This window comes from Salvelinus namaycush, chromosome 12 (genome assembly GCF_016432855.1).
Source record: "Salvelinus namaycush isolate Seneca chromosome 12, SaNama_1.0, whole genome shotgun sequence".
In the NCBI taxonomy this organism is placed as follows: Eukaryota; Metazoa; Chordata; class Actinopteri; order Salmoniformes; family Salmonidae; genus Salvelinus; species Salvelinus namaycush.
The window spans coordinates 31,730,315-31,755,729 of record NC_052318.1 but is presented as its reverse complement, the minus strand read 5'-3'; the positions used below and the strand labels follow the sequence as shown (position 1 = coordinate 31,755,729).

At 42.1% G+C, this 25,415-nt stretch overlaps 1 protein-coding gene across 1 annotated transcript; it reads right to left on the bottom strand.

Moving 5' to 3' along the window:
* Positions 1–7,457: 7,457 nt before the first annotated feature.
* Positions 7,458–23,770, bottom strand: LOC120057467 (neuronal acetylcholine receptor subunit alpha-10-like). Its single transcript, XM_039006077.1, has 6 exons — positions 23,721–23,770; positions 13,364–13,556; positions 13,094–13,248; positions 11,243–11,489; positions 9,210–9,495; positions 7,458–8,326 (listed from the first exon to the last, which is right to left on the bottom strand). Exons 1-6 carry the CDS (start codon positions 23,768–23,770, stop codon positions 7,458–7,460), a joined length of 1,800 nt encoding a protein of 599 aa, XP_038862005.1.
* Between the last annotated feature and the right edge of the window lie 1,645 nt (positions 23,771–25,415).

Here is a 25,415-nt window from a genome sequence, read left to right as displayed (position 1 = left end):
AATTTAAAAATAATAAATTGCAACACACTCTTCCTAGGGATCCCTGGCAGGAGTCTCCAGAATCTCCAATACATCCAGAAGAGCCTTGCCAGGATCTTGATGAGAGTGCGGAAACACCATCACATCTCTGCACTGTCTCCCAATCTCATTCTGGATTGAATTCAAAAACCCTCCTGCTGACTTTCCAGTGTATTCATCGCAATGCCCTTCCTTATCTCAAAGAACTGCTATCCCTCCATAACTCCACCCTCAGATCAAGCGATAGCCTGCTCCTCCACGCCCCCAGGACCAAGCGCCGCTCCTTGGGGTATCGACTGCCCCCAGCCTCTGGAATGCCCTCCTGGACCACCTGAAGGCACCACAAACTCTGGGCTCCTTTAAAACGGCTTAAAGACATTTCTCTTTAGGAAGGTTGTCTGTTGTTATCTGTGCTCCTTGGTGTGCTTGTACTTTATAGTGTCAGCTGTGTTATTTGTGTCAGTTGCCCTATCTAGTTGTGTCCACAAATAAAATAAAATGCATTATGCACTTTTGAGATGATTCTGTATAATGAAAAGTGCTTTACAAATGTAATAAATCATTATAATTCACAGTACATCCACCGACACGAAGACAAACTGTATTTTGAAATAGGCAAACAAACACAAGCATGATGTTATTCTGTAATTCCCTGCTACAGAAGAGTGTGTTGTTGGTAACAAGGTTTATAATGACTGTTGATATGAGCTTGGAGGTGATGAGACACCCACAGGACTCATTAGGACTCTATCTGGAGGAGGGAGGGGGTGTCACGAGGGGGCAGTGTGTGTGTGTGTGGGGGGGGGGGGGGGGGGGGGGGGTCATTAAAGAGTGACTGCCCCTATAAACCAACTAATCCCTTTGTGGCATCGATATGAGTCAGAAACATTTATTCTAGTGTGAAAATTGACTACAAAGTGTAAATAGGATAATTTGCGTCATGAAGTCAGTCTTGTCTAAAACGGAGTTTGGAACCTCTGTGCTTCACAACGAGTAAATGAAAGTTGGGTTTGGATTACAATTATGTCAACAAATCAAGCCCCCTTTTGCCAGTAACAGTAATGGCAACATTGCCATCTCTGACAGAAGTTGTTTCCTACTAATTATTTGCTTACTTTAGTAATGTCATCGTATTTCCATGCCACTCTAAGTTAGTGGAATTCAGAACTAAACAGTCCATAGCCTCTGAGGTGCAACCCATGTCTAGGGCACAAATACAGAAGGTAACCCACTTCATTCATTTGATATCCCAATTGTGAAACTGACATTATTTGTTGCTTATTTTCTATTACCAGGGCGTAAACTGGCCTGGTGGATTCAGCCTGATCGCTGTGTTCTCCATTCTATTTCACTTCACATTTTATGATATCTGAAGTGAAATAGAAAGGTGAACACAGCGATCAAGTTGGTTCCATTATACAGCACCTCGCATGTGACTCGTAATAAGACAAAGCAATTAGCCTATTCAAAATGTTTATCTGACTACATAAAGATAATTTAAAAATACAAGCAAGCATTCGGAAACTAGTGACGTTGACTAGAAAATAATTGGTCTGAGATATAAAAGGTAGATATTTAATTAACATTGTACACAAACAAGACATACAGCTTACGCTACAAGCAATACAATATTCTGAGTATATTTATTTTACTAGGCAAGTCAGTTAAGAACAAATTCTTATTTTCAATGACAGCCTAGGAAGAGTGGGTTAACTGCCTTGTTCAGGGGCAGAATGACAGCCTTGTCGGCTCAGGGCTTTGAACTTGCAACCTTTCGGTTACTAGCCCAATGCTCTCACCACAGTCTACCCTGCCACCCCAAAGTGTAAATATAGATCCTAAAGTTAACTAACAGGACAAAGCATGAACAAAGAGATGATTACTAGGCCAGAGGCCTATAAGCATAGGAAATGAGAATTGATAATACAACCTTCCTCAATGGACTAGATACAGGATAACAGAGAGAACAAAGGCAGTTAATTCTAACATCTGAAGGTGTAACCTTTCAACCCAAAACCAACAGCCATTGGCCAATCAAACAATACCAAGTTTACAGTGTAATCTGACCACCAAGGCCCACTCTCCACAGGGTGTCACAGCATCTAAAAACGTGTGATGGGGATGACACCAATGTAAATAAGACATAATTCATGAGAAGATAATAAAACCCCTTTCCATAATGTAATTCAGAGTTCACCCTGTACAGATACAAGTAACCACAGAGATAATACATCCACATATATAGCATCAGAGTTATCCTCAGTGAACAACTTCAGATAGAATAATGCTATATTATCCATGTTTGGTATCTATCACTCATTCAATAGTTAGTCCTCTGAATACTGTAACAGAAATGTTTTGGGCCCCTCAGAGGGGGAAGGGCTTACTAGTCCTTGTGTTCCTGGACCATTTTCCATGCAACTCCAGGTGACAGATCACATAAATTACAGTCTACTGTTTGTCTGTGACCAACCAGTATCTTTGATGAGGGGCCGGGAGCTGATCTATGCCCATCAATGGGGCTCTGGCAAAGACCTCACCTCCAGCCTCACCACTTGCCTGCTCATCAACGGTTGTCGATGGGGAGAACAGAACTAGGTAGGTTTAAGTCTGACCTGTTCAAACTTCAACATTGTACCCGTTTGTGTGTCGGATATTAACTATTCTAACTGCCATTGGTATAGAAAAGTGACTATGTTTGTATGTGTTCACAGAAACATGTATGGAGACTTGCAAGATGATGTGATGAAGTCCAGACTGACAGACAGGCTTGATAGTGGTGTCTCTGAATGGAGAGAAACCCGGCATTACATTTTTACTAGACACAACTTTTCCCTGTATTGTCTTTTATAAATCATTGAATGGTATCAGTCAATATGGGGAGGGAGAAACCATTTGTATTCTGCACCAGGATCAGGGTATACCAAACATTACACTGAGTATACCAAAATATTAGGAAGGTGTTCCTAATTTATGTTGCACCCCCCCTTTGCCCTCAGAACAGCCTTAATTCGTCAAGGCATGGACTCTACAAGGTGCCGTAAGCATTCCACAGTGATGCTGGATCCATGTTGACTCTAATGCTTCCCACGTGTGTGTCATGTTGGCTGTCTGTCCTTTCGGTGGTGGACCATTGTTGATACACACGGGAAACTGAGCGTGAAAAACTCAGCAGTGTTGCAGTTATTTACACAAACTGGTGCGCCTGAACCCTACTGCCATACCGCGTTCAAAGGCTTGTAAATATTTTGTCTTGACCATTCACCCTCTGAATGGAACACATACACAATCCATGTCTCAATTGTCTCAATTCCTTCTTTAACCTGTCTCCGCCCATTCATCTAAACTGATTGAAGTTGATTTAATAACTGACATCAATAAGGGATCACAGCTTTCACCTGGATTCAGCTGGTCAGTCTGTCATAGAAAGAGCAGGTTTTCTTAATGTTTCGTATACTCAGTGTTTACGGGACACCACACAGAAATGTATGACCACTCTGACATGTTTGCCAAGGTAGCCCCATTACCACCAGACAAAATGTTGATAGGCACAGTATCTGTATCAGCTGGGAATGACAATGAAAGATGAAATGTGATGGGTAAAGGTGGTAAAACAGTTGCGTAGGGCTGGTTCATGATATACCACTATCTATTGGCCATGGCGTTTCTCTGTGCTCTGTAAACAACTGTTCCCTCTTATAAAACATATCACTGTAGTAAGTAGCTCAGTGTTTTTAAAGGTTATGGCCATAAAACTCACTAATCCAATGGATGGAATTTAAAAGCTGCCAAAACATCCACTCTCATTATTGTCCCAATGGTTATTTGACATCATCAGCTCAAATACCAGCAGAATCATTCAGGAGTTCAAAATGTTGAGGATACATACAGGTAACTGCCAAAATAATGAAAACACTTGAGTGACTGATGGATACAAAGTATATTGACAGCTGGTGTTTCTAAACAGGTGTGGTTTCAGAGTTAATTAAGCAATTAACATCCCATCATGTTTAAGCTCATATGTAAAAATGCTGGGCAGGCCGTTATTTTGGAAACCATGGCTATGCCCCTATAGAATAACAATGCCCCCATCCACAGGGCATGAGCGGTCACTGAATGGTTTGATGACTATGAAAATTATGTTAACCATATGCCATGGCCATCTCTGTCACCAGATCTAAACCCAATTGAACACTTACGGGAGATTCTGGAGTGTAACGTTCGTCGTCTGGAGGAGAAGAAGAGGACCAAGATGCAGCGTGGTATGTGTCCATAATGTTTTAATAATACAACTGAACACTGAAACAAAACAATAAACCGACAAACGAACAGTCCCGAAAGGTGAAACACAAAAACACTAAACAGGAAATAACCACCCACAAAACACAACAGAAAACAGGCTACCTAAATATGGTTCCCAATCAGAGACAATGACTAACACCTGCCTCTGATTGAGAACCATATCAGGCCAAACGAGAAACACAACATAGAAACACAAAACATAGATAACCCACCCAACTCACGTCCTGACCAACTAAAACAAAGAAATAACACAAGAACTAGGGTCAGAACGTGACATGGAGCGGTGCCTCAGACAGCGTTTTCCACCACCATCAACAAAACCCCCAAACTTATGACATTTCTTGTGGAACAATGGTGTTTCATTCCTCCAATAGAGTTTCAGACACTTGTAGAATCTACACCAAGGTGCATTGAAGCTGTTTTGGCTCGTGGTGACCCAAAGCCCTATTAAGACACTTTATGTTGGTGTTTCCTTTATTTTGGCAGTTACAGTGAGCTCCAAAATTATTGAGACAGTAACGTATACACCGGGAGTCAGGTGCAGAAGGTGAGTCAAATCAAATGTTATTGGTCACATACGCATGGTTAGCAGATGTTAATGCGTGTGTAGTGAAATGCTTGTGCTTCTAGTTCCGACCATGCAATAATATCTAACAAGTAATCTAACAATTTCACAACAACTACCTTATACACACAAGTGTAAAGGAATGAATAAGAATATGTACATATAAATATATGGATGAGCGATGGCCGAACGGTATAGGCAGGATGCAGTAGATGGTATAGAGTACAGTATGTACATATGAGAAGAGTAATGTAGGGTATGTAAACATTATATAAAGTGGCATTGTTTAAAGTGACTAGTGATACATTTATTACATACCATTTTTAATTATTAACTTCTTTGATATAGGGAAAAGCATTTTCACTTTTGGATGAATTGCATGCCCATAGTGAACTGCCTCCTACTCTGTCCCAGATGCTAATATATGCATATTATTATTACTATTGGATAGAAAACTGTTTGAGTGATATCTGTGAGTATAATAAAAATACAATTCTGAGACTGGTCGATGTTAAAGTCATCGCCTATTCAATTCCCTGTAATATATGGATCTGTTTGCACTTCCTACGCCTTCCACTAGATGTCAACAGTCTGTAGAACGCTGAATGAAGCCTCTAGTGTGATGTGGGGCCGGATGGGAGGTGTTTGAGTCATTGGTCTGGCAGATTGCCAGTTCTTTGTCATGCGCTTTCCTCATGATATCGCCATGCGTTCCATTACTTATAGAGAATGAAAAGAATTCTCCGGTTGGAACCTTATTGGGTATAAATGATAACAACATCCTGAAGATTGATTCTCTACTAAATTTGACCAGTTTATTCGACTTGTAATATAACTTTTTTAAGTTTTCGTCCGACGTTTGCCTGCATCTGCGCGAGCGTTTGGACACGTTTACTACACATGCTAGCAAAAGTAGCTAATTGGACATAAGTAATGGACATTATCGAACAAAACAACGATTTATTGTGGAACTGGGATTCCTGGGAGTGCATTCTGATGAAGATCATCAAAGGTAAGTGAATATTTATAATACTATTTCTGGCTTCTATTGACTCCACAACATGGCGGATGTTTGGGCTCTGAGCGCTGTACTCAGATTATAGCATGGTGTGCTTTTTCCGTAAAGTTTTTTGAAATCTGACACAGCGGTTGCATTAAGGAGAAGTTTATCTAAAGTTCCATGTATAATACTTGTTTCTTTTATCAATGTTTATTATGAGTATTTCTGTAAATTGATGTGGCTCTCTGCAAAATCACAGGATGTTTTGGAGGCAAAACATTACTCAACATAACGCGCCAATGTAACCTAAGATTTTTGGATATAAATATGAACTTTATCGAACAAAACATACATCTATTGTGTAACATGAAGTCCTATGAGTGTCATCTGATGAAGATCATCAAAGGTTAGTGATAAAATTCTATCTCTATTTCTGTTTTTTGTGACTCCTCTCTTTGGCTGTAAAAATGGCTGTGTTTTTCTGTGACTAGGTACTGACCTAAAATAATTGTTTGGTGTGCTTATGTCGTAAAGCCTTTCTGAATTCGGACACTGTGGCTGGATTACAAACAAGTTTATCTTTAAAATGGTGTGAAATACTTGTATGTTTGAGGAATTTAAAATATGAGATTTCTGTTGTTTGAATTTGGCGCCCTGCACTTTCACTGGCTGTTGTCAAGTCGATCCCGTTAACGGGATCTCAGCCATAAGAAGATAACAGTATTCCTTTCCCTTTCATGACTCACTCTGAAACATTTGCCTGGGGTTACAAAGTGAAAATAGTCAGAGGGATTTGGATATTATTAAATATTTAATACATTTAATGGCGTACTTGTACATATGCAATATTCTTTATGGTACAAGACAAGTAATAAGCATTGGATACATTATTCTTCTTAAGCATGGACCATTACTATTATTTTAGTATTGTCATTCTATACTATATCTACACATCAAATCTTCAACAGTGTCAAGTGCACTCAAAGAAAGTGTGCACTTCTCAGGTGTGCACTCAAAGTACTGTGGTTCTCATGTAGTGACTGGCAGGCCTGAGAAGTACACTTAAAAATACAATTGTCTAATGGATTATTCACATACAGTAAATCGGTAAAAGGACGAAGAGTGGTAAAAGTTATAGTGATATAAAAATGTGCACTTGTTAAACTGTGTGTGTGTGTGTGTGTTTATAACAGTTGCCAGGTGGCAGAAGAATTGCTTTGCTTTCACAGATTAAGTTTGTTCCTGTCTCCCCTACAAACACTTTAGACTCACAGAAAACGACTTCTGTATGAAATGAGATCAATTAAGTCTACCTCACAGTGCTGAATATAAACAGCTAGTATACGTACAAAAACCCACACACAGTATCTCCCGTGGTAAACTCTGAATGGTTTAGTTGGCCTACTGCCCCTCGGAGTAGGATAAAGTTACCATTAGACACTGATCTAAGGTCAGTTTGGGATCCCCCTTAATGGTTAAGGTCAGCATTTGGGAAGGGTAGGATCTGATCTTAGATCTGTGCCTGAGGGTCACTTGTACCTGGAGTCTTCTCCCTCTTCTCTCTGCAAGTACTCAGACGGCCTTGCCTATAATGAGGAAGCTCATGAGGAAGACCATGATAAAGAAGAGCCACATGAAGAGTCGGTCCATGACCTTGGCCACCTTCCTCCACTCACCCGTACGTCTCTGAGTGGAACGCTGGTCATGATAGCAGCTGGCGATGTACTCGATGTTCCTGCGGAGCGCCTGGTGCTGACACACACACTGGACGCTCACCATCACCTCCCTCCTACCCCTAGCCTCTGCGCCTCCTAATGATCCTTTCCTTCTTTCTCCTCCTCCTTCCACACAGCCTCTCTCTCCTCCTCCTCTTGCACCTCCTCTCTCTCCTCCTCCACCTTTGCCTCTTTTTTCCTCTGCCCCTCCCATGCACCCAATTTTCCCTCTGAAATGTTTCTCTCTTTCTGCCTCTCCTCCTGCTGCTCCCTCCTCCTCCTCTTCTGCATCTATACTTACAAACAGGTCGTCTTTCCACCTACTGGGCTCAAACATTTGGTATGACCCTTTTTTCACATCCAGTCTATTCCCCTCCTCTTTCTCTTCCGGTGTCTTTACGCCCACCCATCCCACTTCCTCTTCACCCCTCTCTTCCATGCCTCCCCAGGCCTGCCCGTTCACATCCCAGTTAGTACCTCTAGTTTGGGGGTTGCTATTGTGGTCGGGTGGGGGCTCAGGCGGGGCCTGTTTCTTGGGGGTGCCAGTGAAGCAGTTCTCTCCCACCTCGAAGACGAAGCAGATCCGTGCCAGGTAGTGCAGGATGAAGCGGCGGGCCCACTCAGGGACAGGACGCGCCTCCGGACCACAGTGATGGATATTCATGATGAAGATAGTCAGGGCGGTCGATGCGGTGATCATCGTCATGGTAGCAATGTAGTACTTCCCTGTGGAGAAATAGTGATCCGCAATACAGTCTATTCCATGTATAACAACTCAACATTCAAACATAATCATTCAATGTAATGGTGTACATTGGCTAACATAACATCACTGCCTTGCAGGATTCTAGACAGTGTTAAATAGACAGACACGCATAATTGCTCCAGAGAGAGAAGGCAGGGTATAGGTTATCAAGCTGTGATTGCAGCACATTAAATTATCTGGACAGTCAATATCGACTTGCCTGGCCTCTGTACCATTACATCAACATTATCCTACATACACCAACACAATTTAGTACAGCAGCTCTCTAAGCCAAGCACACACAAATGCTACAACTCAAATCATTCCTGTATTGAAATACAACTGCAAAAATGCCTACACTCTTGTTTAACTCTGCATGCATTTCAAAGTTGATTCAAATGTAATAAGTGCTTTTTGCTCATCCCAATACTATCACAATAAAATATGGAATAATATAGTGAATGTACATAGAAAATATGCTTATTCAGTATTCATAAAGGTCTCCCTGCTGTGTATCACATCTCTACTATTCCAGGCAGTTAAATGGAGCAGCAGAGAGAGGCTGTATGAGGACATTGTGCTGAGCAAGACCCATTCAATATTCACTAAACATTTCTGCCCGAGTTTATGGGAGAAGAAGATCTATAAAAGTCTCTGAGGCGAGCTGGTCAGTCTCTGTTAGTGTTGGAGAAGGAGATAAAATGACCTCAAAAGCCCAGAGAAAAGCATATATTCTAATGTGTCTCTTTCTCTCTGATTGCTGGCAAGCTGTTTCTCTCTCCCTTTCTCATTCTCTTTTTCTCCCTCCCTCCTCCATATCTTCCCCCCCCCTCTCTCTCTTTCTAACACCCCCAAGCCCCTCACCTATGAGTGGTACGTTCTCCGAGGGTGGCATGCTCTCTGCCACCAGCAGCTGGAACACGGTCAGGGCCAGCAGCACAGTGACCCCCAGGGATACTTTCTCCCCAGAGTCAGCCGGCAGGTAGAAGCCCAGAGGGGCCAGGAAGGAGATCATCATACAGGGGATGAGTAGGTTGAAGATGTAGAAGGAGGCTCTGCGTTTCAGGTGCAGGGTGTAGGTGATGTCTGGATAGGGGTCTGAGCAGCAGCCATACAGGATCACATTCTTCTTGGCTGGCATACCCAGAACCTGTTGTTAGGATAGCATGGAAAAGAATAGAAATGCGTGCCCTGGGGTAGTCTAGGGGTCTACGAACACACGTACACTGTATACACCAAAGTATGTGGATTCAGCTACTTCAGCAACACCCATTGCTGACAGGTATATAAAATCGAGCACACAGCCATGCAATCTCCATAGGGAAACATTGGCAGTAGAATGTCCTTACTGATAGCTCAGTTACTTTCAATGTGGCAGACCTTTCCAACAAGTCAGTTTGTTAAATTTCTGCCTTGCTAGAGCTGCCCCAGTCAACTGTAAGTGCTGTTATTGTGAAGTGGAAAGGTCTAGGAGAAACAACGGCTCAGCCGCGAAGTGGTAGGCAACACAAGCTCACAGAACGGGACTGCCGAGTGCTAAAGCGTGTAGCTCATAATAAAAACATTTCTGGCCTCGGTTGCAGCACTCACTACCAAGTTCCAAACTGCCTCTGGAAACTGTTTGTCGGGAGCTTCATGAAATGAGTTTCCATGGCCAAGCAGCCACATACAAGCCTAAGATCACCATGCGCAATGCCAAGCGTCTGCTGGAGTGGTGTAAAGTTCACCACCATTGGACTTTGGAGTAGTGGAAACACTGAATCACGCTTCAATATCTGGCAGTCCGACTGATGAATCTGGGTTTGGCGGATGACAGTAGAACACTACATTCCCGAATGCATATTGCCAACTGTAAAGTTCAGTGGAGGAGGAATACTTGTCTGGTGCTGTTTTTCATGGGCTAGGCTCCTTAGTTCCAGTGAAGGGAAATCTTGACACTACAGCATAAAATTACATTCTAGACCATTCTTTGCTTCCAGCTTTGTGGCAACAGTTTGGTGAAGGCCCTTTCCTGTTTCAGCATGACAATGCCACCGTGTACAAAGCAAGGTCCATACAGAAATAGTTAGCTGAGATCGGTGTGGAAGAACTTGACTGGCATGTACATACTCTTGGATCTCGTCACGGTATCTCTGTACATTCAAATTGCTATCAATAAAATGCAATTGTGTTCATTGTCCATAGCTTATGCCTGCCACTATGGGGCACTCTGTTCACAATGTTGACATCAGCAAACCGCTCGCCCACATGACACCATACACGTGGTCTATGTTTGTGAGGCCGGTTGGACGTACTGCCACATAGTCTAAAATGATATTGGAGGTGGCTTATGGTAGAGAAATTAACATTAAATTCTCTGGCAACAGCTCTGGTGGACATTCCTGCAGTCAGCATGGCAATTGCATGATCCCTAAAAACTTGAGACATCTGTGGCATTGTGTTGTGTGACAAAATGTTTTAGAGCGGCCTTTTATTGTCCCCAGTACAAGGTGCACATGTGTAATGATCATGCCATTTAATCTGCTTCTTGATATGCCACACCTGTCAGGTGGATGGATTATCTTGGCAAAGAAGAAATGCTCACTAACAGGGATGTAAACAAATTTGTGCACAAAATTAAACATAATTTGTGCAGAGATAAAAAGCTTTTTGTGTGTATGGAAAATGTTTTATTTCAGCTCATGAAACCTGGGACCAACACTTTACATGTTGCAATTATAGTTTTGTTCAGTGTAAAAAAAACATCAAGATAAGACAGTCTTACAAATGCAAAAGTGTTTTCAATCAATAAAGTGCAAAAAGGGAATAAAGATCAGGCTTTGCCTGTATAAACAGCAGCAAAAGCATTGGTATAAATAAAGGATAGAAAAGTGGCAAAATAAACTAATCAATCTGACCTCCCACTCTACGTTGGCCACAAAGTCGGCCAGGTCAGCGCTGTCCAGGGCGTTGACCAGGTCCATCTGGTTGCCGTTGTGTGTCCAGGAGCCGAAGGTTAGGCGACACTGCTGGGCATCAAACGGGAAGAAGGACACGTCCACGGAGCACGAGCTCTTACTGATGGCTGGCTGGTCCCACATGATCTGTCCGTCGTTACGGATCACCACGTTGGTCTCCATAGAGCTGGAGAACTGGTCATCAGCACTGAGAGGGGGGGGGAATGGAGAGTGTATGGGTAAGAGGTGAGAGGGAGGGAAGGGAGAAGGAGGAGTAGGGAGTTTGGAAAGAGGGGGGAGTGTATATGGGGGAGAAATAGCAAAGGGATGATGGGAGGAGGAGAGACGGAGGGAGGGAGAAGAGGCAGGGGAAAGAGTGTGTGAGGAATTCATTGGCGAACAAAGAAGGCAATTAAAACCATAGAAAATGATTTCTTATCTACAATTGATATTAAAGAAAAAAAGAAAAGATATACTTACTGTCAAGTGACTAAAGACTCTTTAGAGGTGTGACTGGGAAAAGACAGAGGGCAGAAATGTAGGGAAGGAAGATGGGCATGGAGTGTCTAATACCTTAATGACAGACAGACAGACAGACAGACAGACAGACAGACAGACAGACAGACAGACAGACAGACAGACAGACAGACAGACAGACAGACAGACAGACAGACAGACAGACAGACAGACAGACAGACAGACAGACAGACAGACAGACACAGACAGACAGACAGACAGACAGACAGACAGACAGACAGACAGACAGACAGACGGAGTGGTTAAAGAGGCAGATGAGAGGGTTAATGACAGTTAATGACAGGAAACCTGAATGACTCACAGAGAGATAAAGGATGTCATGATGGTCAGGCAGGATGATTGAAAGGTGATGTTCGAGGCGCAAAGAGAGTGGGGAGGGCAGGAGTGGAGCCCTCCTCTCATAGCCAACTCCTACACTCAACACTCTCACTACATTTCTGACCTTGATCACAGGGACTGGAATGAACATAGAACTTTAATAGTCACCACCCTCAAAGTTGGAATTTTCTCAGGAACCATATTTTAGGAACTTAATCTGCATTCTGTGGCATCCCCCTGCTACCAACCTTCCTCCAACAGGGATTCAAAATGTAAACAGGTAGAGTGTTAGCTCAAGAAGGGGATTATTGTGAGTTTCATGTAACACACAACCCTCACACCTGTCCAGATATAATCTCTGGAAAAAATGATATAGAACATGTTCAAGTCAAGCCCATCCTAAAGGGATTACTGATTCAGTTGTGTGTTGTAATTACAACAAATAGAGATTAAAACATAACAAAATAAAGGGAGAATAAGATACTGTGAAATAATAAATAGAAGGACTATTCCACTAATACTGTATTTCCCAATGCAAAACCCTGTGCACAGCAGTACGTCTAGATCCAGGTGCTAGTTTTGGCAAGAACAACTAGTATCCATAAACAAGCGTAAAAACCGCATACTAGAAAAGACAGGCGACCAGCCTTGTCTTTAGTTCTATTTATTTTTCATTTCAGGTTGACATTGCCATAAATTATAACTAGTGCCAGGAAACCGTACTGTCTACGTGAGCTAACCAGGAAGAACCCCTGACACTAGTGAAAAAACTACTGCTCCAATACACTGTGATGAGCATCAGAAGCACACCTGTTGCCTTGACACCCCCTGAGTAACAGCATCTAGGGTGTCCAGCTCGTGTCCATAGCAGAGGAGGGTGAGGAAAAGGAGTGTGAGGAAGAGGACACCAAACCCGTGCAGGAAGAACCGATGTGTCTCAATACCAGCCAGACCTACTTGTTATATAGGACAATATCAGGCCTCCACACATAACTACTAGGTATGCGGATGGTATCGAGACCATCGTAGTCCTCCTTCTTCCAAGTGAGGTAGGCGTCCGTCCACACCATCCGGATCCACAGGTACGTGGTCAGGATCTGGTTACGCTCATCCTGCAGGCAAAACAGTATCAGTGGAGGCCTATACAGAGGATAAGTAGTGCATGTGGGGTCATCGTGGTGACCTTGTGTATGTATGCATTTGTATATATGTTTTTGTGTGTGTTACCATGTCAATGATCTGTGAGAGGGTGATCTGCAGTGTGACGTTGATGATGTGGTCTGTGTCCTCCACCGGTCTCAGAGCGTTGGTGTAGTTAGCGAACAAATCAGTCAACAACTTCTGAGCATATCTCCCATGAGCACCCAGACACACTGTCAGAGAGAGAGAGAGAGTGAGTTGTAAGCACAGTAAGTAAAGCCTAGCAGAACTTAAGGAACCACATTAAATCCACATCACTCACAACCTTCATTATTATTCTAATTCAAGCCTCAGTTCCTCAAAGGAATGGGGCAAATTGACTCAACAGCATCCCAGCTTGATTAACCTAAGTGGTACCTTGTAATCCACTAAATGATTCCAAAGCTAGCCTACATGTATGTCTGGTCCTCCATGCATGACTCACTACAACCATTACATTTGATAATGTTACAGTAACTTTGGTTAGCCTCCTTCCAAAACTGAACAAGACATTTTCCATACACTCAAAAAGCTTACTTCTCTCAAATGTTGTGCACTAATTTGTTTACATCCCTGTTAGTGAGCATTTCTCCTTTTCCAGGATGTTCCATCCAGCTGACAGGCGTGGCATACCTTGTGCTGGGGACAATAAAATGCCACTCTAAAATGTGCAGGTTTGTCACACAACACAATGCCACAGATGTCAAACATTTTGAGGGAGTGTGCAATTGGCATGCTGACTGCAGGAATGTCCACCAGAGCTGTTGCCAGAGAATTGAATGTTCATTTCTCTACCACAAGCCACCTCCGACGTCGTTTTAGAGAATTTGTCAGTACGTCCAACCGGCCTCACAACCGCAGACCACGCCCCTACCTTTTGTTAAGGTATATGTGACCAACAGATGCATATCTGTATTCCCAGTCATGTGAAATCCATAGATTAGGCCTTAATGGATTTATTTCAATTGACCGATTTCCTTATATGAACTGTAACTCAGTAAAATCTTTTAAATAGTTTCATGTTGCGTTGATATTTTTGTTCAGTGTATATGTAGGAACGTTAATTATTAATTCATTGACGGAAGTGGTGGGAGAATCCTGCAGTCTCTCAAGCCTTTGTTGGAAGAGTTGCTGTTGGGTTTGGGACAGCTTATTGAGGCCCAGTTATATTTGGAATTGGTTTGGCAACAAACAAACAAACAAATAAACAATACAATTGCAATCTCATGTGAATTTAATTAGAAATTCAATTTGACAGATAGACACAGAGAGACAGACAGGCAGAGAGAGAGAGATAGAATAAGAAAGAAAGAGACAGAGACAGACAAACAGAGGATGAGAGAGAGAGAGTATTGAGGGAAATGGATGGAGACAGAAAGGGGAAATATTGGAGTGATAAACATGGAGTAGTAAATTAGGAGTGACTTTAGGGTAAGATGAGGAAAGACAGAGAGAAAGGTATGGAGGGAAGGAGGTAATTACTGAACGCTCTGGAGAGAAATGATGGAGAGACGTTGGAGAAGGGAGGAGAGGGGAGGAGATAAGCAGGTAGGTAATTATAAACAGTAAATGAGATAGTGTGTCCATCTAGAGCTGCTAAATGCCTGTCCATTCACTTCCTACTGCAGACAGCAAAGTGCAGCACAGCCACGCTCTATCTGGCACTACACCACCGATAGCAAAACATTTTCGACACACTCTTTGTCTCTACACAACGGGGAACCCAGCCAAGATCTGCCCAGTGACGTGAGCCTACCAGACGAGCTAAATGCCTTCTATGCTCCCTTCGAGGCAAGCAACACTGAACCATGTGTGCGAGCACCAGCTATTCCAGACGACTGTGTGATCACGCTCTCTGTAGCCGATGTGAGTAAGACCTTTAAACAGGTTAGCATTCACAAGGCCACAGAGTCAGATGGATTACAAGGACGTGTACTCGGAGCATGCGCTGACCAGCTGGCAAGTGTCTTCACTGACATTTTCAACCTCTCTCTGACCAAGTCTGGAATACCTACATATTTCAAGCAAACCACCATAGTCCCTGTGCCTAAGAACAACAAGGTAACCTGTCTAAATGACTACCGCCCCATAGCACTCACATTTGTAGCCTTGAAAGGCTGGTCATGGCTCACATCAACACCATCGTCCCAAAAACACTGGACCCACTCCAATTTGCATACCGCCCTAAAAGATCCACAGATGACGCAATCTCTATTGCAGTCAACACTGCCCTTTCCCACCTGGACAAAAGGAACACCTACGCGAGAATGCTGTTCATTGACAACCACTCAGCATTCAACACCATAGTGCCCTCCAAGCTCATCACTAAGCCAAGGACCCTGGGACTGAACACCTCCCTCTGCAAATAGATCCTGGACGTCCTGATGGGCTGCCCCCAGTTGGTGAGGGTAGACAACAACACATCACCTACGCTGACCCTCAACAGGGGGGCCCCTCAGGGGTGCATGCTCAGTCCCCTCCTGTACTCCCTGTTCACCCACGAATGCGTGGCCGCTCACGACTCCAACACCATCATTACGTTTGCCGATGACACACAGACACACTTTACGCATGCTGCTGCTACTTCGTTTATATATTCTGACTGCCTTGTCACTTTTACCCCTACCCACGTACTGCATTACCTCAACTACCTCGTACCCCTGCCCATTGACTTGGTACTGGTACTCCTTGTATATAGCCTCATTGTTTTTGTGTTAATCTTTCCTTTATCAAATTTGTCTTACTTTTTAACCCTGCACTGTTGGGAATGGGCTCGTAAGTTAGCATTTCACTGTTGTATTCGGCGCATGTGACCAATAACATTTTATTTGATACACCTACTACTGCCAAAGATTGTACAGGCACTTATTCTCAAACAATGCATGCGTGTGTTTGTGTGAGAGAGAGAAATTCGAAAAACAGGCAAATCCCAGCTAGCACATAACATTGAGAACTGTGTTTCTTAGCACTTGGTGAGTGTGGTTGTCCTATGGATATTTTGTATACAACCCTCCCACAATTTTATGGGAATGGTGCAGGATATCTGCTTGGCTTTGGAACAGTATCCTCATAAGGAACTTGGGGGAAAAAAAATCTTGGTATTTCATTACTTTACATTTAATTGAGTAGTTAAGAGAATGTTAGTAACATTCTTCTGTGGGAATTTTAATAAATCAAATCAAATCACAATAAAAAGAAAGTGTTTGATGATGGTTAATGCCGAAGCAAATTAATTTTCCTCTGTCCTGTCTGTGCTTGGAGTTCAAAACAGTTAACCCAAACTAGCAGTGCTTTTAAAAGTCTTATTGAAAGATGTTCTCAGAACGTTATTTTATTACCTTCAAATAACCTATAATTTCCATTTTCAGAACGTTAATAAAACTTCCCAGGAGAATGTTCAGGGAACCATACTAAAATGCTCTCAGAACCTCCCTACAACCTAAAAATGTATGTTTCCAGAACAAGAGACATTTTCACTTCAGTTTTACTGGTCAGGAAACGTATGGCCTCGTTCCCAGCACCAATGAGAAACCAAAAACGTACGTTGCCACAACTTCCTAGGAACCAAATGTGCTAGCTGGGATGGTTAATGTTATTACAGCTGGTGTGGGCATGAGGGCATTGCTAGCGTGATTATCCATCTGCATTGTACACTGTACATGTGTACGTGTCATAGATGGAAAGCAGATGCCTAGTCAGTTGCACAACTGAATGGATTCACCCAAATTATGTCTTCAGCATTTAACCCAACCCCTCTGAATCAGCATCATCGGTGCCCGAGGAGTAGTTGTAGTGGGGATTAACTGCCTTGCTCAAGGGCAGAACAGCAGATTTTTCCACCTTGCCGGCTCAGGGATTTGAACCAACTACCTTTCAGTTATTGACCCAACGCTCTTAAGCGCCAGGCTACCTGACAAGGTTTAATATCCTCTACATACAACATGGATCGCATGTCAACCAACGAGAGGACTTGGCTAAAGTACCAACCACATCTGTCAACCAGGGTATCACTGTAAGTCTACCCCTTTTATCACATAGCGTTCATCCCATAACCTCAATGCCTGACACCTAGCCCATGACTAGACCAACAACTCTGGGTTCTAGTTGTAGTTAGGTTCCACAGTTTTCCCATCTCACATTACACAGTTAAAGCTGCAATATGTAACTTTTTGGGCAACCTGACCCAATTCACATAGAAATGTGGTGTTATAAATATGTCATTGTGAATGAAAGCAAGTCTAAGAAGTGGTAGATCTGTTCTATGTGCGCTATTTCAATGCTTCCCATTCTTAAGTTTTACTTTCTGTTTCGTACATCAGCTTCAAACTGCTGACAATACATTATTTTTGTTAATGGAAAATATATTTCACAACGGTTTAGATGGTACAATGAATCTCTACACTATACTAGCTTGTTCTGTCACATAAAATGAAATCCCGTTAACCTTCTGTCTGTACAGTTGCTGAAACACTATACAAGGGATTTACTGTCCTTGATCAAGTTGCCTTAACATCAATCCAACTTATCCATCAACAGCAGTGACAAAGATGAAGTATTTATTGGCACCATGCTGTGTCATTTCCAATAGTCTACATCTACACATTTAGAAAAAAGGGTTATTTGGCTGTCCCCATACCTGGTTCCAGGTAGAATCCTTTTTGGTTCCATGTAGAACTCTTTTGGGTTCCATTTAGAACTCTTTGTGTAAAGGGTTCTACATGTAACTCAAAAGGGTTCTACCAAGAACCAAAAATGGTTCTTCAAAGGGTTCTCCTATGTGGACAGCCGAATAACCCTTTTAGGTTCTAGATAGCACCTTTATTTCTAAGAGTGTAGTCTAAAAGTACAGGAGGGACATCATGGCTCCTTTGCAGTGCTTTAAGGACTTGAGTAGCTACTCCATCATTTCCCTAATCCGTATAATGTGGTATTTGTAGCCATAAGGCATCATACCTCGGTGAGTAGCTCCTTCAGTATGCTAATTCACAGCTTTTTATTTAAATTAATAGATTGTATTTATGCATAGGAATTGAAGACAGTGTCACCTATAAGTCAAAAATAGTTAGAGCCTCTCGTGCTATGTGGCGGAGAGAACATTTTGCAATTTTACAAAACTTTTCATACAATTCTACTTATTTTGCCATGGTGCAGAGACAAATAATTAGCATTTTTACAGCTAATTTCCTGCAAATCTCTTTGCAGTTGTTTGTCGAAAAATGTTTGCAGTTGAAAAGCTAATTTCCTGCAATAAAAAAACCCTGCCATAACTTATGCCATGTTAACAATGACTAACGAAATCAATGAGGGCCCCCTGGAGGTCAAGGCCCCTGGGCACGTGCCCTGCGTGCCTTGTCGGTATACAGCCATGATTACTACAAGTTTAGATAGCTGGCTAGACTAACTACCAATCTACAAATTGTTAGCTGACATGGCTTATTGAGTTACTGTCAGTAGGAAGGTTTCCATTGACCCAGATCTATTTCACAAAAGCAATGTTGCAACAAAAATACATTGCAACATTTGAGCTCCCGAGTGGCGCAGCGGTCTAAGGCACTGCATCTCAGGTCTTGAGGTGCCACTACAGACACCCTGGTTCAAATCCAAGCTGTATCACAACCGGCCGTGATTGGGAGTACCATAGGGTGGCGCACAATTGGTTTGGCCGGTGTAGGCAGTCATTGTAACTAAGAATTTGTTCTTCACTGACTTGCCTAGTTAAATAAAAGAGAAATAGAAATAGCAGCTATAGGAGAAATGTTCTAAAGATCGACAAAAATGTTATCTGTTCATCAGGGGTAGATTTTTCTTTTGTCAAACTTTCATTATTGCGACAAATAATGGAAACAGTGTTTTTTGGTTAAATTATGATTGCAGAGTAATTTTGAAGGTACCTCGTGGAACGTGATGTCATTGTGTAACATTAAAGCTCCACTCCACAATTCTAAATGCCTAGGCTAAATTTAAAAAAAATACTGTTTCCTTACAGGACAAGTATTGTGCTTACTTTAAAGAACACCTGAAATGCTTCGCCTTGCTTTTCTGGTTGGCTGGATGCAAGTTTCACCATCCAATTATTACAGATCTACAGGAGTGCAAGTTTTACCATGACATGATTAATCCTGCTCATGCCCTTCACTCAACTCGCTCTCCTCTAGCAACTGGAAACACACACACACTCACACAGACACAAACACATGCACACACACACACAAGAACTTTGGGATCAACTAATGGTAGTTTCAGAAGCCTGGACCTCATTTACTATGGCTCTGGGTCATCACTATCTGGACATAATTAACAAGCTTTCTAACCACAAATCATTTTTTAGATCACTATCACTAACCATAACTTTAAACGTTACCCCTAACCATAGTACGTAACATACACTACATGACCAAAAGTATGTGGACACCTGCTCATCGAACATCTCATTCCAAAATCATGGGCATTAATATGGAGATGGTCCCCCATTTGCTGCTATAACAGCCTCCACTCTTCTGGGAAGGCTTTCCACTAGATGTTGAAACATAGCTGCGGGGACTTGCTTACATTCAGCCACAAGAGCATTAGTGAGGTTGGGCACTGGTGATTAGGCCTGGCTCGCAGTCGGCGTTCCAATTCATCCCAAAGGTGTTCGATGGAGTTGAGGTCAGGGCTCTGTGCAGGCCAGTCAAGTTCTTCCACACTGATCTAGACAAACCATTTATGAATGGACCTTGCTTTGTACACAGCGGCATTGTCATGCTGAAACAGCAAAGGGCCTTCCCCAAACTGTTGCCACAAAGTTGGAAGCACAGAATCGTCTAGAATGTCATTGTATGCTGTAGTATTAAGCTTTCCCTTCACTGGAACTAAGGGGCCTAGCCCAAACCATGAAAAACAGCCTCAGACCATTAATCCTCCTCCACCAAACTTTACAGTTGGCACTGTGTATTGGGGCAAGCAGTGTTCCCTTGGAATTGCACATGGTGATCTTAGGCGTGTGAGCGACTGCTCGGCAATGGAAACCCAACAAACAGTTCTTGGGCTGACGTTGCTTCCAGTGTCAGTTTGGAACTCGGTAGTGAGTTTTGCAACCGAGGACAGGCAATTTCTTTATGAGCTACACGCTTCAGTCCCATTCTGTGAGCTTGTGTTGCCTACCACTTCGTGGCTGAGTTGTTGTTACTCCTAGATGTTTCCACTTCACAATAACAGCACTAACAGTTGACCGGGGCAACTCTAGCAGGGCAGAAATTTGATGAACTGACTTGTTGGAAAGGTAGCATCCTATTTCAGTGCCACGTTGAAAGTCACTGAGCTCTTCAGTAAGGCCATTCTACTGCCAATGTATATGGAGATTGCATGGCTGTGTGCTCCATTTTAAACACCTGGCAGCAACGAGTGTGGCTGAAATAGCCGAATCCACTAATTTGAAGGGGTGTCCACATACTTTTGTACATACAGTGGATTCGGAAAGTCATCAGACCCCTTGACTTTTTCCACTTTGTTACGTTACAGCCTTATTCTAAAATTGATGAGGAAAAAATGTATTCAATCTACACACAATACCTCATAATAACAAAGCGAAAAGTTGATATATATATATTAAAATAAATACCTTATTTACATAAGTATTCAGACCTTTTGCTATAAGACTTGAAATGAAGCTCAGGTGCATCCTGTTTCCATTGATCATCCTTGAGATGTTTCTACAACTTGATTGGAGTTCACCTGTGATGAATCCAGTTGATTGGACATGATTTGGAAAGGCACACACCTGTCTATATATGGTCCCACAGTTGACAGTGCATGTCAGAGGCACAGATCTGGGAAAGGGTACCAAACAATTTCTGAAGCATTGAAGGTCCCCAAGAACACAGTGGCCTCCATCATTCTTAAATGGAAGAAGTTTGGAATCACCAAGACTCCTCCTAGAGCTGGCCAGCTGGCTAAACTGAGCAATCAGGGGAGGAAGGGCCTTGGTCAGAGAGGTAACTAGAACCCGATGGTCACTCTGACAGAGCTCCAGAGTTCCTCTGTGGAGATGGGAGAACCTTCCAGAAGGACAACCATCTCTGCAGCACTCCACCAATCAGGCCTTTACGGTAGAGTGGCCAGACGGAAGCCACTCCTCAGTAAAATGCACATGACATATCGCTTGGAGTTTTCCAAAAGGCACCTAAAGGACAAGATTCTCTGGTCTGCTGAAACCAAGATTGAACTTTTTGCCCTAAATTCCAAGCGTCACATCTGGAGGAAACCTGGCACCATCCCTACGGTGAAGCATGGTGGTAACAGCTTCATGCTGCGGGGATGTTTTTCAGCGGCATGGACTTGGAGACTCGTCAGGATCGAGAAAAAGATGTATGGAGCAAAGTACAGAGAGATCCTTGATGAAAACCTGCTCCTGAGCACTCAGCACCTCAGACTGGGCTGGAGGTTCACCTTCCAACAGGACAACGACCCTAAGCACACAGCCAAGGTAACGCAGGAGTGGCTTCGGAACAAGTCTCTGAATGTCCTTGAGTGGCCCAGCCAGAGCCCAGACTTGAACCCAATTGAACATCTCTGGAAAGACCTGAAAATAGCTGTGCAGCGACGCTCCCCATCCAACCTGACAGAGCTTGAGAGGATCTGCAGAGAAGAATGTGAGAAACTCCCCAAATACAGGTGTGCCGAGCTTGCGTCATACCCCAAAAAACTTGAGGCTGTCATCGCTGCCAAAGGTGTTTCAACAAAGTACTGAGCAAATGTCATATTTCCGTTTTTTTTTTAAACAAGTTTGTAACAATTTCTAAAAACGTTTTTTGCTTTCACATTATGGGGTATTGTGTGTAGATTGCTGAGGGAAAACATTTATTTAATACATTTTAGAATAAGGCTGTAATGTATCAAAATGTGGAAAAGGTCAAGGGCTCTAAATACTTTGTGAATGCACTCTGTCCTACACCAAATCGTCTTATCTATTATCAATGATATGATCATTTGTACTACCAATATGGTTACCATTATTTATTATGATAATTTATTATTATTACTATTACTTTCATTGATGTTATTACTACAATTAATATTATCCTCATTATTGATATTATCATGATTCATATTATGGTTACTAACACTATTAATTGCATTACTTCTGATACTACTTATTATTATTGGTACGAGGTATGACCAGAAACACGGACTACATTGAATCTCATGCTATAACGTCAAATTATATCTGTTTGCTTAAATGCTTAATTTCAACTGACTGCTGCTAATTAGATTTTTGTATGAAGTGCCTATATTAGTACGTGTATTATCTATCTAATTTGAAAGGAATTCAGGCATTCAGTCATTTATTTCTATAATTGTACAAAAGTGATATATTACAACTGAGGTGAAAGGGTAGGAAATGCTTACTGCTGCTAACCTGATTTTGTGCTGTAAGTGTAACGCTCGTCTGAAGAAGAGGACCAAAGCGCAGCGTGGTACATGTTCATGATAATTTATTCAAACTGAACACTGAAACAAAACAGAACAAAACAGTTCTGTCTGGTACAGACACAAAACAGAAAACAACTACCCACAAACACAGGTGGGAAAAGGCTGCCTAAGTATGATTCCCAATCAGAGACAACGATAGACAGCTGCCTCTGATTGGGACCCACATTCGGCCAAAAACAAAGAAATATAACACATAGAATGCCCACCCTAATCAGTAAGTGTCACACCACAAGGGAAGGGTTCCAATTTCTTATGGGCCCTAGAATCTATGTGACGAAAAAATGCTACCCAAGGGAAGTGGTAGCACCGTTGGAGGTCATTTTATTCATGATTTTAAATAGCCTTTGGCTTGGTAATGTCTTGATGTACAGTTCGAACAAAACAATTTATAAAGACAATGCTGGAAAAAAATACGTGCAACGGATCAAATACAACTACAATAAATACAATATTATGTGGAAATGGGAGGAGACCAATGCATTTGGGGTACTACAAGAAACAAAGAGAATAACACCAGTTAGGAAGAGTTCTCAATACTTACAGTATACATTTAAATGGCTGGCGGAATAAAAATTTAAATGGCCTTAATAGCCCCATAAGAAGGAAAAAAATATTGTTAAAACTGGAGGTGATATCACCTTTCTCCAAGAAACACATTTATCTAAAGAGGAACATAGAAAACTAGAACAACTGGCATCAGAACAGGTGTTTTCCTCTTCCTACTGTTCAGCAAGAAGAGGGGTAGCAATAATGATAACAAAACAAACAAATTATAACCCCTTTCACTCAGAACGAACCCTTGCAAAGACAGAAGATACATACTAGTAAAGGGAAGGATTGAGGGCACGGAAATAACATTATTAAATGTATATAACCCACCCGAACTAGGACCCAAATTCATATCCCCCCAAAAGATTTGGCCTACACATTATACCTTGCCATACACTTGTCATGCACTGCCCTCTCCTGCTGTGACTCCATCATAGTCCGAACTACAAATGTATTGGGGATACATGGGACGGACTATGATGACTCCATGCATCCCCAAAACATTTGTAGTTCAGTTTAAATTCTGTAATGCTAGTATATCAGTCTATCAACCATCGATGAGTGAAAGAGACTCCGTTACTGAATTATCACTAATCAATTATTTGTAGGAAACCAAACCACAGTCGTTCTCCCAGCATGTACTTTTTTTTTTCTTGGTAAAACTGTTTAGGCCTATACTAAATAAGAATCGGAATCATGGAATATAATGAAATCCTTTTAGATTTTATTATGTTATGTTATATTCTATTCTGTGAATCTTTGAGCATTTTCCAGACAAATTGCCAGCAATAAAGTGCAGAATATGTCCAAACTGATGCGCATAGCGTTCTCTAAGCATGAGCGAGGCCACTCTCCAATTTGATATACAATATGAAGGACTCTTTGGATTTACACTTTATCCATTTATAAAGCCATAGTATTTTCTTTACATGCGTGCTCCTTTAATCCATTTTCATAATTTGACCAAGCGTCTTGCTGTAGGTTACCATAGAGGTTCTTCAAAATACAAACTTTTGGTATGCTAATCCTTCTTAAGACCTCCCTAAACAACTAATGTACCTAGGCATACAAAGCCGTTTTACTGTTTTTAAAATATAAGGATATATTAAATAATATTTATTTGTACAGCTGTGGACAGGTCGAGGATATTGAGACAGTAGCATATTATGCCCAGTCTTAACTCGTTGGATAACAAATATAGGCTGTAATAATGTGTAAATCTATTGACTATAAAAGTGTGCTGTTTTCTGTTGATTTACTGTATACAGCTTGTATCTTAAGGAAGGTCCAAGGCAGGTGGATTAATTTGCATACAGGGAAGGACCAGGGAATCTGGTCACAATACGGACACTATGGGAATATAAGAGACATTTTATTACCATAGTTATCGAATCATCTTGATCGGATGACCACAAGCACATGTTAATGCAAGGTGTAACCACGGCTCCTGTTTCCCCTTTATTCATCTATCTTTTGTCTCCTGTCAGTATCTGCAGGACCAGGCATGAGTCTGGGTTAGAGGTCACAGGGATGACAGCATTAACCCGTTGACTGCTGGCAGATATCACGTGTCCAGACAACAGAGTTTGTAGGTGTAACGGTGTAATCTGTCATTCTCTCATCTGCTCTGATCTATTTGTGTGTGTGTGTGTGTGTGTATTTGCTCTTTCAGCTCAGTGGTCACGTCAGAACACACGAGCTGTGGGTTTGAGACCCAGATGGTGGGGATTATCAAGGGATGACATGAAGAGCAAGAGAGAGAGGAATTATGAGAGGAACAGCTTGCCATGAGTACAATCAATCAAATTTATAAAGCCCTTTTATATCAGCAGTTGTCCCAATGTTTATAAAGAAACCCAGCCTAAACCCCCAAAGAGCAACCAATGCAGATGTAGAAGCATGGGCACATCAATCAGGTATTAATGCACAAACACACCATCATCTCCACAGCTTTGTGAAGAGTGACACCAGCAATAACATTAATAATAGCTTCAGGCACTATGACATGGTAGACCATCAAGTACATCACATCATATCAACACCTAAGTTATCATCCTGAAATCACCAACCAAGAGTACAT

Coding starts and splice junctions, on each gene's coding strand:
- LOC120057467 (XM_039006077.1), bottom strand. CDS start 23,770: ATGATGGAGTCACAGCAGGAGAGGGCAGTGCATGACAAGTGTATGGCA. Junction 13,557..23,720: donor CATGACAAGTGTATGGCAAG/GTATAATGTGTA, acceptor AAGTTCTGCTAG/GCTTTACTTACTGTGCTTAC. Junction 13,249..13,363: donor TCTCACAGATCATTGACATG/GTAACACACACA, acceptor TTTTGCCTGCAG/GATGAGCGTAACCAGATCCT.